This window comes from Seriola aureovittata, chromosome 22 (genome assembly GCF_021018895.1).
Source record: "Seriola aureovittata isolate HTS-2021-v1 ecotype China chromosome 22, ASM2101889v1, whole genome shotgun sequence".
NCBI lineage: Eukaryota > Metazoa > Chordata > Actinopteri > Carangiformes > Carangidae > Seriola > Seriola aureovittata.
This window is the reverse complement of record NC_079385.1, coordinates 21,789,943-21,804,360: the sequence shown is the minus strand read 5'-3', so window position 1 is coordinate 21,804,360 and position 14,418 is coordinate 21,789,943. Positions and strand designations below refer to the sequence as shown.

The following is a 14,418-nucleotide window of genomic DNA, read 5'->3' as shown; positions in this document are numbered from 1 at the left end:
TTGACACCATGACACATTAACGTGACAGTCACAGACTCCCTTTATTTAATCCAGCAGGTTAATACTCACAAAGTCAACTTGATCAATACATCAATAATCCATTCTGATCATTTCTTTAAATGATCAGTTTGTCACATGGAGACCCATGAAATCCAGACCAGTTCACATGGTCCAGGACCATGATGCTAGAAGTGGTGTTTATTCTGAAGACACGTCTCATGTGAACAGAGGTTCCATGTTACTGACTTTTCGTCAGTCCAACAGGTGAGTCCAGCCTCGCTTACCTGCCCTCATCCGGAACCTGCACATGTGATTAACCTCACCTTGATTAACTACCTGTCCGGAGAAGGCAAGTGCACATTAGCATAGTCGACGCCCCCAACATACCTAAGCGTTCAGCGCCCCCTGGTGACTGCCTTCAGGGATCAGCGGAAACATCAAGTACCTGGTGGTTGATTAAGAGCATTATGACTGAACCGAGATGACAGGTGTCCCTCACCCAGGTGGTTTCTGAAGCGTAACAATAATTAATAATATTTATATTATACAGTAACATAATGGCAATATTATTGAGTAACAATAATATTTATATTAATGACATTCGTGTTTTTGTGTGTGTGTGTGTGTGTGTGTGTGTGTGTGTGTGCGTGGTGAACTAACCCTCAGTCTGATGAGTGAGACATTTGGATTCAATTTAGTTCAACAATCAGATTCATGACTGAAATAAATCATAATTCAGTTAATTGGTGCTTTAACAGAAACTTATTGATCATTAGCAAGGCTTCAAAATAAAAGCATGTATTCTGCTGCGACTCTTTTATTGTGAAAAGGCCGGTACCGGACGTGACTGCAGCATGTTCCTGTAGATAACCGATGTCCGTCTGACAGTTGGTCTAGTCTCTCGTCGTTACCGGCCAGATCATCATGTCTTCAGATCCGTGCTCCTTCTCCTCCTTCACCAGGTGCGTCACCAAACACCTGAACCTTTCCCTCCACGTGGACTTCGACAGACACGTCATCAGGGGAAAGGTGGAGCTCACGGTGGAGGCTCTGGAGGACCGCTTCTCTGTTCTGGTAACGTTAACGGAGCCCGGTACACCGGATGCTCTGCTCCAGTACAGCAGCGTGTTAGCCTCCGAGCTAACGGGCTCATTCATTCAGTAGTAAACAGGCTGAGGGTTATTTTTTTTCTCACCGTGATTCTGGTTCCTGAAGTGGTCATTAAATAAATCAGAAGTCTGGTCTGTGGGCCACTGTCATGACTGAGCAGCTGTTCTTTACAGCTCCGGTCACTCTCATACATGTTGTTTGTTTGTAATATGAATATATATATATATCTATATATATATATATATTCTAAATTCCTGATGTTTGAGTCAGGAAACTTTAAACTGCTCTTTTTTAAATGGAGTTTGGCGGGATGTTCTTGAGCTTTAAAACAGGGTGAAGTTGTCTGTGTAGTCCTGGACTTTGACATAAAGGTTGATCCACTGAACAGGTGTGTTCACCTGAGATCAGTGTGACAGGTGATTGTTTATCAGATGCACCACACAGCTGACTTTCCGTCTGCAGTAAAGTGGCTGTACCTGTCTGTCAGATGTGACTGTGTCAAGATGTCAAAGATTTCATCCATTAAAATACTGTGGATCATTAATGTTGAATAAAAATCTCTTTAAATCCACATTTCTAATAAATTGTGTTAATATTTCAACTTGATTCATTCATTACTTTCACTCTGTCACCAGATTTTCCTTACAGGCTGGAATCACATTATGGGGGAGGGGGATATGTATTTGTAATTGTATTTCATGTATCAGGTATAAGTGATGCTGCCACAGTTCAGTGTCGAGTAAAAGCAGTGAACTGAGGGTTGGAGTCAGCAGCAGGACAGACCGCGCTCAACTGTACAATAAATAAATAAAAAACAGTTAAAAAGAAAAAAATAGATATCATATGTAGTAGGAAACATTTGATATTATCAAATATTCATATTATCAAATATTCTTTCCTTAAATCTTACCTGTTATTAAAATGTATTTTATTAGACATATATATATATATTATATATATATATATATATAAAAAATCAGATTAAATATATTAATGGGGATATGAATATTTTCAGGTAAGAAATTCTTTAATTGACATGTTGGTGTGACGTAAACAAACTGAACTTATTGGGGTTGTACTGTCTTTAACTTTGATTTGAAGTGTGTAGACATGAGGTCACAGCATGATAGGTGAGTGTTTATCAGCAGGTACATCTCAGCTCCCAGGTGCTAACTCAGCAGCTCTCCCTTTAATTCAGAATCCCATTAATAAATGTGTCGTTTTATCTGCTGCAGACCTTGGACACCAGAGACCTGAAGATCGTATCAGTGTCGGCCAATGGACAGGCGGCGCACTTCGGTCTGGGCCCCAAACACAGCTTCAAGGGGACACAACTGGACATCACGCTGCCCTTTGACCTCTCCAGGTGATCTCACCTGTCTGACATGTTGTAAATGTCTTGTTCTCCTTCAGTAATAACATGTAACGACTGTGCTGTGTGTGTTCTGGACCAATCAGAGGGCAGCATGTGATTGTGGAGGTGACCTATGAGACGTCTCCATCTGCGTCGGCCCTGCAGTGGCTCACACCTCAACAGACCGCCGGGAAGAAGCAGCCTTATCTGTTCAGCCAGTGTCAGGTGATCTCTCACTTTACCAAGTTTAACAGCAGCTGATCACCTGACAGGTACCAGGCGTACAGATGTTCACAGAGAGACAGATATTGGTTCACTACTCTTGTGTAACTGTGGACAGTTTGTGGGTGTTTCTCCATCAGTTTCAGTTTGAGGTTTAAATGAACACAGACGAGGAAACGTTGCATCACTTTGTTCTTCTCTCTTCATCCTTCCTCTTTTGATCTGGTTCATTCCGTAAACACCATGATGATTCTGATGTGTTTAGTCAGTGAGGAGCTCTGTTCTGCTCTTTTAATATCAGTTACAGTCAGTCTGTATATCAGTGACAGTCAGTATATGAGTGACAGTATATCAGTGACAGTCAGTCTGTATATCAGTGACAGTCTGTTTGTCAGTGACAGTCAGTCTGTATATCAGTGACAGTCAGTCTGTATGTCAGTGACAGTCAGTCTGTATATCAGTGACAGTCAGTCTGTATGTCAGTGACAGTCTGTATGTCAGTGACAGTCAGTCCTTATATCAGTGACAGTCTGTATATCAGTGACAGTCTGTATATCAGTGACAGTATATCACTGACAGTCAGTCTGTATATCAGTGACAGTCTGTATATCAGTGACAGTCTGTATATCAGTGACAGTCTGTCCTTATATCAGTGACAGTCTGTTTGTCAGTGACAGTCAGTCTGTATATCAGTGACAGTCTGTATATCAGTGACAGTCTGTCTGTATGTCAGTGACAGTCAGTATATCAGTGACAGTATATCAGTGACAGTCAGTCTGTATGTCAGTGACAGTCTGTATATCAGTAACAGTCAGTATATCAGTGACAGTCAGTATATCAATGACAGTATATCACTGACAGTCAGTCTGTATATCACTGACAGTCAGTCTGTAGTCTGTATATCAGTGCAGCTCCTGGTTTCTGTTTCTTCAGACTTTAATTCTCCATCTGTCACAACTTTGTTTACTTTTTTATTATATTTCGGACTGAAACGTCTCGTTAGTGGACATTGTTTAAACATGCCTGATGTTCTACGAGCTTCTTCTCCGTCAGTCACTGTCGTCCTGTGTTTTGTCTAACAGGCTCATCACTGCAGGAGTATGGTCCCCTGTCAGGACAGTCCGTCTGTCAAACACACCTACTACGCTCAGGTAAGACACCATGTGTCTGCAGACACTCACCCCCTGTTCCACAGGTGCCACTGTCCTATCGCCTCTTCAAGTATCTGTACCTGTTTCTCAGGTGTCTTTACCTGTCTCCTCTTCAGGTGTCTGTACCTAAGGATCTGGTGGCTGTAATGAGTGCAGTGAGAGACGGACAGGAAGTCGATCCTCAGGACAACAACTGCATCATCTACAGATTCAGACAGCCGGTCAGTATCTCCTGTCTCCTGAAGCCTATTTTTTACCACCTATATATTAAGTTTAGTAAATATATTGTAATGTATAGATTATTATTTTATAGTAAATATATTTAGTAAATATATTTAGTAGATATGTTAATTATAATACTATATAATCCCATTTTCTCACCTAATCTGTTTTTGCTGAAATGACTAACAGTCAAAAACACAACAATGGTCAGTGTATTGTGACATTAGACAAAGAAAATACATTAATCCAAGACTCCAATCATTATTGATTATCAAAATATCGAGATAAATAAGATTCATTTTCTGTTGATCAACTCATCAACTTTTCGATTAATCATTTCAGCTCAAGTTGAACTGTTACATGAATCCAAAGTGGTTTTTATGTCCAGATCACCAGCTTCAATTCATGTCTATGTTTAAAGTTCACACCTCTGACCTTTGACCTCTGTTCTCAGGTGCCCATGCCTTCCTACCTGATAGCCATCGTGGTCGGAGCTCTGGAGAGCAGGTACGCTCTCGCTCATATGTTCACTGATGTCATCGTGTTACCTGCAGCAAGTAATAAAACGAAGTATCTGTGTTCTCATTCACTTACAGGGAGATCGGTCCAAGGTCCAGAGTCTGGTCTGAGAAAGAGTTTGTGGATAAAGCAGCGTTTGAGTTCTCTGAGGTGAGTCACAATAAGAGCTGATGAAACCATTGTTTTAACTGGGACCAGTATCTCACTGACGAGAACACACACTGACGTTTTTATGACATTTTTTATGCCCTACTATTCTGTGACATTTTTATGACATACCGGACCATGACACACATATACACATACACTTTAATCAAATTTACATATATACATACATACATTTCTTGTCATAGATACTTTCAGACATACATGAATTTGTTTATATATAGACATGCTTTGACAGAAGACTTTTATTGCTACATACATATGAACATACATACATTCAGTAATATACAGATACACATATGAACATTTGTACATGCATGCGTTCAGACATGCATGAATTCATACTTTTATTCACAGATACATAATTTTATGCAAAAATACATTCATGCCTTACTAAACTATGACGTTTTGATGACACCTTTACGCCTTGGTATACTATGACGTTGTGATGATGTTTTTTTTACGCCTTACTATACGATATCGTTTTTATGACGTTTTTTATGCAGTACTATACTAATAAATTTATTGATGTTTTTATGCCTTACTATCCTATGACGTTTTTTGACGTTTCTGTCCCTTTCTATTCTATGACATTTTTATGTCTTACTTTACTATTGTGTTTTTTGACGTTTTTATGCCTTACTATACTATTACATTTATTGATGTTTTTATACCTTACTATACTATTGCGTTTTTGACGTTTCAATGCCTATTTCGTTTTTATGCCTATTATGATTTATTATCCTGTCGTTTTTATGACTTACTATACTATGACTTTTTTATGCCTTACAATACTATGTCGTTTTTATGCCTTTTTATGCCTTACTATATTATGGTGTTTTTATGCGTTTTATGACTTATTATACTATGTTGTTCTTTTACCTTTTATGCCTTACTATGCTATGTCGTTTTTATGACTTTTCATGCCATTCCATACTATAACGTTTGTATGACTTTTATTGCCTTACTATACTATGTTGTTTTTATGACTTTTTATGTTCTATTATACTATGACTTTTTAATGACTTTTTATGCTATACTATACTATGACATTTTCATGACTTTTTATGACTTATTATACTATGTCGTTTTTATGACTTTTTATGCCTTACTATCCTACAACGTTTTTTGCCTTGTGATACAAAGTCGTTTTTATTACTTTTTATGTCTTACTATCCTATGACTTTTTATGCCTTACTATACTGACATTTTTATGACTTTTTATGTTTTACCATACTATGGTTTTTATGCCTTTTTATGTCTTACTATCCTGTGACTTTTTTATTACTTTTATTTCCTTACTTTTTTATGTGCTTTTTATGACTTTTTATGCCCTACTATGCTATGTCGTTTTAATGACTTTTTATGCCTTACTATACTATGATTTTTATGCCATACTATACTATGACATTTTTTTACTTTTTATACCTGACTATACTATGACCTTTTATGTCTTACCATCCTGTGGCTTTTTTATGACTTTTATTGCCTTACTATACTATGTGCTTTTTATGCCAAACTATACTATGACATTTTTATGACTTTTAATGCCTTACTATCCTATGACTTTTTTATGCCTTTTATGCCTTACTATACTATGTCGTCTTTATGACTTTTTATGCCTTACTATACTATGACTTTTTTATGACTTTTTGTCTTACTATCCTGTGACTTTTTTATGACTTTTTATGCCTTACCATACTATGGTTTTTATGCCATACTATACTATGACTTTTTTATGACTTTTTATGTCTTACTATCCTGTGACTTTATTACTTTTATTTCCTTACTTTTTTATGTGCTTTTTATGACTTTTTATGCCTTACTATGCTATGTAGTTTTTATGACCTTTTTATGCCATACTACACTGTCGTTTTTATGACTTTTTATGCTTTACTATGTGCTTTTTATGACTCTTTATGCCCTACTATGCTATGTCGTTTTTATGACCTTTTTATGCTTTACTACACTGTCGTTTTTATGACTTTTTATGCTTTACTATACTATGACTTTTTTAATGACTTTTTATGCCTGACTATGCTATGACTTTTTTAATGACTTTTTATTCCTTACAATATTATGATTTTTATGCCATACTATACTATGACATTTTTATGACTTTTTATACCTGACTATACTATGACCTTTTATGTCTTACCATCCTGTGACTTTTTTATGACTTTTATTGCCTTACTATACTATGTGCTTTTTATGATTTTTTATGCCTTCCTATACTATGACTTTTTTACCTTATTATACTATGTGCTTTTTATGACTTACTATACTATGACATTTTCATGACTTGTAATGCCTTACTATCCTATGACTTTTTTCTGCCTTTTATGCCTTATTTACTATGTGGTTTTTATGACTTACTATACTATGACCTTTTCATGCCTGACTATACTATGTCGTTTTTATGCCAAACTACACTATGACATTTTTATGACTTTTAATGCCTTACTATCCTATGACTTTTTTTGACTTTTTGTCTTACTATCCTGTGACTTTTTTATGACTTTTTATGCCTTACCATACTATGGTTTTTATGCCATACTATACTATGACATTTGTATAACTTTTTATGCCTTACTATACTATGACGTTTTTTATGACTTTTTATGTCTTACTATCCTGTGACTTTTTTATTACTTTTATTTCCTTACTTTTTTATGTGCTTTCTATGACTTTTTATGCCTTACTATGCTGTCGTTTTTATGACCTTTTTATGCCATACTACACTGTCGTTTTTATGACTTTTTATGCTTTACTATACTATGACTTTTTTAATGACTTTTTATGCCTTACTATACTATGGTTTTTATGCCATACTATACTATGACATTTTTATGACTTTTTATGCCTGACTATGCTATGACTTTTTTAATGACTTTTTATGCCTTACTATACTATGGTTTTTATGCCATACTATACTATGACATTTTTATGACTTTTTATACCTGACTATACTATGACTTTTTTAATGTTTTACCATCCTGTGACTTTTTTATGGCTTTTATTACCTTACTATACTATGTGCTTTTTATGACTTTTTATGCCTTAATATGCTATGTTGTTTTTATGACCTAACTATACTATGACTTTTGTATGACTTTTTATGCCTTCCTATACTATGACTTTTTTACCTTATTATACTATGTGGTCTTTATGCGTTACTATACTATGTCGTTTTTATGCCAAACTATACTATGACATTTTCATGACTTTTTATGCCTTACTATACGATGTCGTTTTTATGCCTTACTATACTATGACTTTTTATGCCTCACTATACTATGTCGTTTTTATGCCTTTTATGACTTACTATACTATGCCGTTTTTATGACCTTTTATGCCTTACTATGCTATGACGTTTTTTTGACTTTTTATGCCTTACTATACTATAACCTTTTTATGTCATTTTATGCCTTACTATACTATCTGGTTTTTAGGACTTTTTATGCCGTACCATACTACGACTTTCTGACTTTTTATGCTTTACTATACTGTGTCGTTTTAATGACTTTTTATGCCTTAAAATACTATGTCGTTTTTATGCCAAACTACACTATGACATTTTTATGACTTTAATGCCTTACTATCCTATGACTTTTTTATGCCTTTTATGCCTATGCCTATGTCTATACTATGTCGTCTTTATGACTTTTTATGCCTTACTATACTATGATTTTTATGCCATACTATACTATGACATTTTTATAACTTTTTATACCTGACTATACTATGACTTTTTATGTCATACCATCCTGTGACTTTTTTATGACTTTTATTGCCTTACTATAATATGTGCTTTTTATAACTTTTTATGCCTTAATATGCTATGTTGTTTTTATGACCTAACTATACTATGACTTTTTTACCTTATTATACTATGTGGTTTTTATAACTTACTATACTATGTCGTTTTTATGCCAAACTATATTATGACATTTTCATGACTTTTAATGCCTTACTATCCTATGACTTTTTTATGCCTTTTATGCCTTATTAAACTATGTGGTTTTTATGACTTACTATACTATGACCTTTTCATGCCTTACTATACTGTGTCGTTTTAATGACCTTTTATGCATTACTATACGATGTCGCTTTTATGCCTTACTATACTATGACTTTTTATGACTTTAATGCCTTACTATCCTATGACTTTTTTTGACTTTTTGTTTTACTATCCAGTGACTTTTTTATGACTTTTTATACCTTACCATACTATGGTTTTTTTGCCTTACTATACTATGTCGCTTTTATGCCTTTTATGACTTATTATACTATGTCGTTTTTATGACATTTAATGCCTTACTATACTATGTCGTTTTTGTGACATTTAATGCCTTACTATGCTATGACGTTTTTTCGACTTTTTATGCCTTACTATATTATGTCATGTCATGCCATACCATACTATGACGTTTTTATGACCTTTAATGCATTAATATACTATGATGTTATTTTGACATTTTCTGCCATACTATACTATGATGTTTTTTGGTATTTTTATGACTTACTTCACTTTGTTTTTTGTTTCCTTGCCATACTATGACGTTATTATGACCTTTAATGCATTAATATACTATGATATTTTTTTTGGCATTTTATGCCATACTATACTATGATGTTTTTTGGCATTTTTATGCCATACTATACTATGACGTTTTTCGGCATTTTTATGACTTACTTTACTTTGTTTTTTGTTTCCTTACCATACTGTAACGTTATTATGACCTTTAATGTATTAATATACTATGATGTTTTTTTGACATTTTATGCCATACTATACTATGACGTTTTTCGGCATTTTTATGACTTACTTTACTTTGTTTTTTGTTTCCTTGCCATACTATGATGTTATTATGACCTTTAATGCATTAATATACTATGACGTTTTTTTGACATTTTATGCCATAGTATACTATGACGTTTTTTGGCATTTTTATGCCATACTACACTATGACGTTTTTTGGTATTTTTATGACTTACTTTACTTTGTTTTTTGTTTCCTTGCCATACTATGACGTTATTATGACCTTTAATGCATTAATATACTATGATATTTTTTTTTGACATTTTATGCCATACTATACTATGATGTTTTTTTGCATTTTTATGCCATACTATACTATGACGTTTTTTGGCATTTTTATGCCATACTACACTATGAGGTTTTTTGGTATTTTTATGACTTACTTTACTTTGTTTTTTGTTTCCTTGCCATACTATGACGTTATTATGACCTTTAATGCATTAATATACTATGATATTTTTTTTTTACATTTTATGCCATACTATACTATGACGTTTTTTGGCATTTTTATGCCATACTACACTATGACGTTTTTTGGTATTTTTATGACTTACTTTACTTTGTTTTTTGTTTCCTTGCCATACTATGACGTTATTATGACCTTTAATGCATTAATATACTATGACGTTTTTTTGACATTTTATGCCATAGTATACTATGACGTTTTTTGGCATTTTTATGCCATACTATACTATGACGTTTTTCGGCATTTTTATGACTTACTTTACTTTGTTTTTTGTTTCCTTGCCATACTGTAACGTTATTATGACCTTTAATGCATTAATATACTATGATGTTTTTTTGACATTTTATGCCATACTATACTATGACGTTTTTCGGCATTTTTATGCCATACTACACTATGAGGTTTTTTGGTATTTTTATGACTTACTTTACTTTGTTTTTTGTTTCCTTGCCATATTATGACGTTTTTTTGACAATTTATGCCATACTATATTGTGATGTTTTTTGGCATTTTTATGCCATACTACACTATGACGTTTTTTGGTATTTTTATGACTTACTTTACTTTGTTTTTTGTTTCCTTGCCATACTATGACGTTATTATGACCTTTAATGCATTAATATACTATGACGTTTTTTTGACATTTTATGCCATAGTATACTATGACGTTTTTTGGCATTTTTATGCCATACTACACTATGACGTTTTTTGGTATTTTTATGACTTACTTTACTTTGTTTTTTGTTTCCTTGCCATACTATGGCGTTATTATGACCTTTAATGCATTAATATACTATAACGTTTTTTTGACATTTTATGCCATACTATACTATGACGTTTTTTGGCATTTTTATGACTTACCTTACTTTGTTTTTTGTTTCCTTGCCATACTATGATGTTATTATGACCTTTAATGCATTAATATACTATGATGTTTTTTTGACATTTTATGCCATAGTATACTATGACGTTTTTTGGCATTTTTATGCCATACTACACTATGACGTTTTTTGGTATTTTTATGCCTTACTTTACTTTGTTTTTTGTTTCCTTGCCATACTATGACGTTATTATGACCTTTAATGCATTAATATACTATGACGTTTTTTTGACATTTTATGCCATAGTATACTATGACGTTTTTTGGCATTTTTATGCCATACTACACTATGACGTTTTTTGGTATTTTTATGACTTACTTCACTTTGTTTTTTGTTTCCTTGCCATACTATGACGTTATTATGACCTTTAATGCATTAATATACTATGATATTTTTTTTTGACATTTTATGCCATACTATACTATGATGTTTTTTTGCATTTTTATGCCATACTATACTATGACGTTTTTCGGCATTTTTATGACTTACTTTACTTTGTTTTTTGTTTCCTTGCCATACTATGATGTTATTATGACCTTTAATGCATTAATATACTATGACGTTTTTTTGACATTTTATGCCATAGTATACTATGACGTTTTTTGGTATTTTTATGCCATACTATACTATGACGTTTTTTGGCATTTTTATGACTTACTTTACTTTGTTTTTTGTTTCCTTGCCATACTATGACGTTATTATGACCTTTAATGCATTAATATACTATGACGTTTTTTTGACATTTTATGCCATAGTATACTATGACGTTTTTTGGCATTTTTATGCTATACTATACTATGACGTTTTTCGGCATTTTTATGACTTACTTACTTTGTTTTTTGTTTCCTTGCCATACTATGATGTTATTATGACCTTTAATGCATTAATATACTATGACGTTTTTTTGACATTTTATGCCATAGTATACTATGACGTTTTATGGCATTTTTATGCCATACTACACTATGACGTTTTTTGGTATTTTTATGACTTACTTTACTTTGTTTTTTGTTTCCTTGCCATACTATGGCATTATTATGACCTTTAATGCATTAATATACTATAACGTTTTTTTGACATTTTATGCCATACTATACTATGACGTTTTTTGGCATTTTTATGACTTACCTTACTTTGTTTTTTGTTTCTTTGCCATACTATGATGTTATTATGACCTTTAATGCATTAATATACTATGATGTTTTTTTGACATTTTATGCCATAGTATACTATGACGTTTTTTGGCATTTTTATGCCATACTACACTATGATGTTTTTTGGTATTTTTATGCCTTACTTTACTTTGTTTTTTGTTTCCTTGCCATACTATGACGTTATTATGACCTTTAATGCATTAATATACTATGATATTTTTTTTGACATTTTATGCCATACTATACTGTGATGTTTTTTGGCATTTTTATGCCATACTACACTATGACGTTTTTTGATATTTTTATGACTTACTTTACTTTGTTTTTTGTTTCCTTGCCATACTATGACGTTATTATGACCTTTAATGCATTAATATACTATGATATTTTTTTTTGACATTTTATGCCATACTATACTATGATGTTTTTCTGCATTTTTATGACTTACCTTACTTTGTTTTTTGTTTCCTTGCCATACTATGACGTTATTATGACCTTTAATGCATTAATATACTATGACGTTTTTTTGACATTTTATGCCATAGTATACTATGACGTTTTTTGGCATTTTTATGCCATACTACACTATGACGTTTTTTGGTATTTTTATGACTTACTTTACTTTGTTTTTTGTTTCCTTGCCATACTAATGACGTTATTATGACCTTTTAATGCGTTAATGTACTATGATGTTTTTTTGACATTTTATGCCATAGTATACTATGACGTTTTTTGGCATTTTTATGCCATACTACACTACGACGTTTTTTGGTATTTTTATGCCTTACTTTACTTTGTTTTTTGTTTCCTTGCCATACTATGACGTTATTATGACCTTTAATGCATTAATATACTATGACGTTTTTTTGATATTTTATGCCATAGTATACTATGACGTTTTTTGGCATTTTTATGCCATACTACACTATGACGTTTTTTGGTATTTTTATGACTTACTTCACTTTGTTTTTTGTTTCCTTGCCATACTATGACGTTATTATGACCTTTAATGCATTAATATTCTATGATATTTTTTTTTGACATTTTATGCCATACTATACTATGATGTTTTTTTGCATTTTTATGACTTACCTTACTTTGTTTTTTGTTTCCTTGCCATACTATGACGTTATTATGACCTTTAATGCATTAATATACTATGACGTTTTTTTGACATTTTATGCCATAGTATACTATGACGTTTTTTGGCATTTTTATGCCATACTACACTATGACGTTTTTTGGTATTTTTATGACTTACTTCACTTTGTTTTTTGTTTCCTTGCCATACTATGACGTTATTATGACCTTTAATGCATTAATATACTATGATATTTTTTTTTGACATTTTATGCCATACTATACTATGATGTTTTTTTGCATTTTTATGCCATACTATACTATGACGTTTTTCGGCATTTTTATGACTTACCTTACTTTGTTTTTTGTTTCCTTGCCATACTATGACGTTATTATGACCTTTAATGCATTAATGTACTATGATGTTTTTTTGACATTTTATGCCATAGTATACTATGACGTTTTTTGGCATTTTTATGCCATACTACACTATGACGTTTTTTGGTATTTTTATGCCTTACTTTACTTTGTTTTTTGTTTCCTTGCCATACTATGACGTTATTATGACCTTTAATGCATTAATATACTATGACGTTTTTTTGACATTTTATGCCATAGTATACTATGACGTTTTTTGGCATTTTTATGCCATACTATACTATGACGTTTTTCGGCATTTTTATGACTTACTTTACTTTGTTTTTTGTTTCCTTGCCATACTATGATGTTATTATGACCTTTAATGCATTAATATACTATGACGTTTTTTTGACATTTTATGCCAAAGTATACTATGACGTTTTTTGGCATTTTTATGCCATACTATACTATGACGTTTTTTGGCATTTTTATGACTTACTTTACTTTGTTTTTTGTTTCCTTGCCATACTATGACGTTATTATGACCTTTAATGCATTAATATACTATGACGTTTTTTTGACATTTTATGCCATAGTATACTATGACGTTTTTTGGCATTTTTATGCTATACTATACTATGACGTTTTTCGGCATTTTTATGACTTACTTTACTTTGTTTTTTGTTTCCTTGCCATACTATGATGTTATTATGACCTTTAATGCATTAATATACTATGACGTTTTTTTGACATTTTATGCCATAGTATACTATGACGTTTTTTGGCATTTTTATGCCATACTACACTATGACGTTTTTTGGTATTTTTATGACTTACTTTACTTTGTTTTTTGTTTCCTTGCCATACTATGGCGTTATTATGACCTTTAATGCATTAATATACTATAACGTT

General features: G+C 32.4%; 1 protein-coding gene across 1 annotated transcript in view; it reads left to right on the top strand.

Moving 5' to 3' along the window:
• Window positions 1-849: 849 nt before the first annotated feature.
• lta4h (leukotriene A4 hydrolase) overlaps window positions 850-14,418 on the top strand; it is a 44,189-nt gene continuing 30,620 nt past the window's right edge. Inside the window, exons 1-7 of the mRNA XM_056367824.1 lie at window positions 850-1,074; window positions 2,346-2,476; window positions 2,569-2,689; window positions 3,769-3,837; window positions 3,954-4,058; window positions 4,514-4,566; window positions 4,656-4,728. Coding sequence (XP_056223799.1) covers window positions 925-1,074; window positions 2,346-2,476; window positions 2,569-2,689; window positions 3,769-3,837; window positions 3,954-4,058; window positions 4,514-4,566; window positions 4,656-4,728 — 702 coding nt within the window. The 5' untranslated portion in view covers window positions 850-924. The remainder of the gene's footprint in view (window positions 1,075-2,345; window positions 2,477-2,568; window positions 2,690-3,768; window positions 3,838-3,953; window positions 4,059-4,513; window positions 4,567-4,655; window positions 4,729-14,418) is intronic.